This window comes from Sorex fumeus, unplaced genomic scaffold (genome assembly GCF_029834395.1).
Source record: "Sorex fumeus unplaced genomic scaffold, SorFum_2.1 ptg000019l, whole genome shotgun sequence".
In the NCBI taxonomy this organism is placed as follows: Eukaryota; Metazoa; Chordata; class Mammalia; order Eulipotyphla; family Soricidae; genus Sorex; species Sorex fumeus.
In genome coordinates, this window is record NW_026606076.1 from 14,456,902 (window position 1) to 14,460,251 (window position 3,350).

The following is a 3,350-nucleotide window of genomic DNA, read 5'->3' on the forward strand; positions in this document are numbered from 1 at the left end:
TGAGGCAGTGTCTCTCTGCAGTCTTCATGAACCAACCATATTTTCCATAGGCTTAGTTAAATTTGAGTCATTTATCAACTGGAGCTCAACCCTTTCAACTGAAGCAGATAACTGTCACCAGGTACAATCAAAGCTTTCTATTCCTTTGACTCACCCTCTATGGCAGGTCCATCATCCCGTTTCTGTCCTAACAATACTTAGTGTGAGAGTGAGAGAAAGTTCAAGTGCAAAAACAATGTTTATTAATTTTTAAATATAGAATAAGTTCTGTATTTTCCTCTAAATGGATAAGATAAAAGGAACCCAGAAATATCACTTCCAGAGTTATCATAAACAACTATTTGACCTAATGCTATCTATATATGGTTTCACTCACTACAATTTTGTGATTTATGCTGGAGGACTGTATTGCCTAACACTATTAAGAACAGGAATATCTAATCAGAGAGCATATGTATTAGTAGGGAGAAAAAGAATCTTATAGTAGAACTCACGAAGGTTCACCAAAAAAGAGTTTCTAATCCATCTATATGCCCAAAGATATCAAACTAGTCACATAAATCTAAAAAACAATGCTTATAGAACTTTTTTTTCTCTGGGAACAAAAGTAGTAGTTTGTGGTATTCAATGTTGGAAAAGTTGAAATTTGTCCACAGAGGTTGAGGAATAAAATTTTGTGTTTAATTTAAAGCGTATTCAGGGGCTGGAGAGGGAAGCTCACAACTGTTTTTGTTGTTTTGTTTTTGTTTTTGTTTTTTTAGAAGTGTCCATATTGATTTCCAAAGATGTTGTACCAGTCAACATGTTAACTCAACTCTAATTAACAAAAGAAAGAACACTTGTAAGGCTGTAGTTATAGCAATTCCTCTGGTTGATCTGGACAGAATTCATTGCTATCTACTGAAAAGATTTGAACATTCTAGATGTCATTAAGACTATTCACAGTTCATAGAAGATGATAATAAATTCCAAGTCTCAGAGACTGGAGCGATAGTACATAGTACAGCAAGGAGGATGTTTGCCTTGCATGAGGCAACCTGGGTTCGATCCCTGGCATCCCATATGGTCCTCCAAGCACTGCCAGGAGTAATTTCTGAGTGCAGAGCCAGGAGTAACCCCTGAGCATTTCTGGGTGTGACTCAAAAAGCAAACAATTAAAATAAAATAAATTCCAAGTCTCACAGGTCAATTTAAGAGGGTTCCAATTTTCGTGGAGGAAGTAATGATAATATGATATAAGAAATAGAATTAAAGTTAGAAGAGCCTGAGAATGCGATTAAGTTGCAATAATCTTAGGGGGGAAATGACTAAATGAGAAATTGCTTCTTTGGATAAGTGATGGAATCTATTCTGGTGTGTATTTTTGTATTGATGCTTAGGCCACACTCTGCAGTGCTGAGGGCTTGCTCCTGGTCCTGCCCTCAGATCATTCTTGGCAGGCTTGGGGGACCCCATGGGGTGCCAATGATCAAACTGGGGCCAGCCATGTGCAATGCAAACACCCTCCCCACTGTACTATCTCTCTTCCCACTGGTTTGTATTCTATGAACATTGTTGAAATGTCAATATGAATTTAGAACATGACATTAACTCAATGTACACAGTAGTGCTGGGTTGAAAGTTCAACTGTGGGTGCATGATGTCAATTGGTATCTCATGCTATAGACAGCTTCCCTGAAAAAGATTAGCTTTTTAGTGGAAACCTCAGATGATGGAGTATTTTAGCAACAAAACATTTCATGTCTATAGCTTGCCTCTTAAACCATAATGCTATTTCATGCTTCAAGTATACTATATAAAAGCAAAATGTTATTCACCGTTTAGACACAAAATAAATGTGACTGATTATATTGTAATGTTGACCTTTTTTTCAGTAGTCTGGAGCCAAACCCAGACTGCTGTGATGTGTTCCAATATCATTAAGTCACATAAAATGTTTGTACATTAGGAAATTTAAATGGGTACTATGAAGATTCATTTTAAAACTGAACAATTGTCTGTAAAATTCTGTCATAACACATGTGAAATAAATGAATGTAATACATTATTATATATAATTTTAATTTTTTGTATTTAAAATCAAAATGTATAAATAAATATGTATGTGGCATTTTACTAGGTAATAATAACTGCCAGCTCACAGTCGACTTGTTTATTTTTTTGTTGTTGTTGATACACAGAGGACTTTATTCAATTTCAATTACTGCTGAAAATATTTGAGATGACGAAAGTTAATGGGAGCTCAGTGAAACACTTCATCTTAGTTGGCTTTTCAGAGTATCCCCGGGCTGAGTTCATTCTCTCTCTCTTTGCCGCTGGGTTCTATATGATGACACTAACAGGAAATGCAGCCATCATTTTGGTGTCCATCCTGGATAGCCGCCTCCACACCCCAATGTACTTCTTCCTGCGAAACCTCTCATTTCTGGATGTGTTTTTCACCACTTCCGTTGTTCCTCAGATGCTGGTGAACATGTGGGGAAAAAATAATCACATCAGCTATCTGGGCTGCATGGTGCAATTTACCGTGGCCTTGGCTCTGGGATCCACAGAATGTGTCCTTCTGGCTGTCATGGCTATTGACCGTTATGCTGCTGTTTGCTGGCCGCTCAGGTATAGTACAATTATGCACCAACAGATCTGCCACCTCCTTGCTGCCATATCTTGGATGTTGGGAATTGGCAACTCTCTCTTCCAGTCTTCACTGGCCATTGCTTTACCCCTATGTGGTCACCACCATGTAGACCATTTTGTTTGTGAGCTCTTGATCATTGTCAAGCTCTCGTGTGTGGACACTCGTCCAACAGAGTCAAAGAAGCTAGTGCCTCGCCTCATCATCCTTATTGTTCCAGTCTGTGTCATTCTCACCTCATATGCCTGCATAGCCAGGGCCGTGCTCAGGATGAAATCTGCTGAAGGCAGAAGGAAGGCGTTTGGGACCTGTGCGTCTCACCTGACGGTGGTCTTGCTCTTCTATGGAACCATCATGTTCATGTACCTTCAACCGAAAAATAACTATTCTCAGCATCAGGGCAAGGCACTAGCCTTTGTTTATACCATTGTTGCTCCCTCCATGAACCCATTGATCTACACCCTGAGGAACAAAGATGTGAAAAGGGCAGTTAGGAAACTTATGTTAAAACACTGATTCTATTGGGGACATGATGATTTTTGGAACCTGAGCTATAAAAAACATTGTGGTTGTCTGAGTCACCTTCCAGAGGTGACTGGGGTCCCATGGTATGTTTGGAACCAATAACCATCCCCCTGGCTGATGGATGAAGGAAAAAGTCCACAAACTAGTCACCGGTGGCAGTTTATTTAAATCAATCTGATTATTATAGAGAAAT

The 3,350-nt window shown here is 39.0% G+C and overlaps 1 protein-coding gene across 1 annotated transcript; it reads left to right on the forward strand.

The window, feature by feature from the left end:
• Window positions 1–2,221: 2,221 nt before the first annotated feature.
• LOC130021989 (olfactory receptor 2G6-like) lies at window positions 2,222–3,148 on the forward strand. Its single transcript, XM_056112719.1, has one exon. It carries the CDS (start codon window positions 2,222–2,224, stop codon window positions 3,146–3,148), a length of 927 nt encoding a protein of 308 aa, XP_055968694.1.
• The last annotated feature ends 202 nt before the right edge of the window (window positions 3,149–3,350 follow it).

Coding starts and splice junctions, on each gene's coding strand:
- LOC130021989 (XM_056112719.1), top strand. CDS start 2,222: ATGACGAAAGTTAATGGGAGCTCAGTGAAACACTTCATCTTAGTTGGC.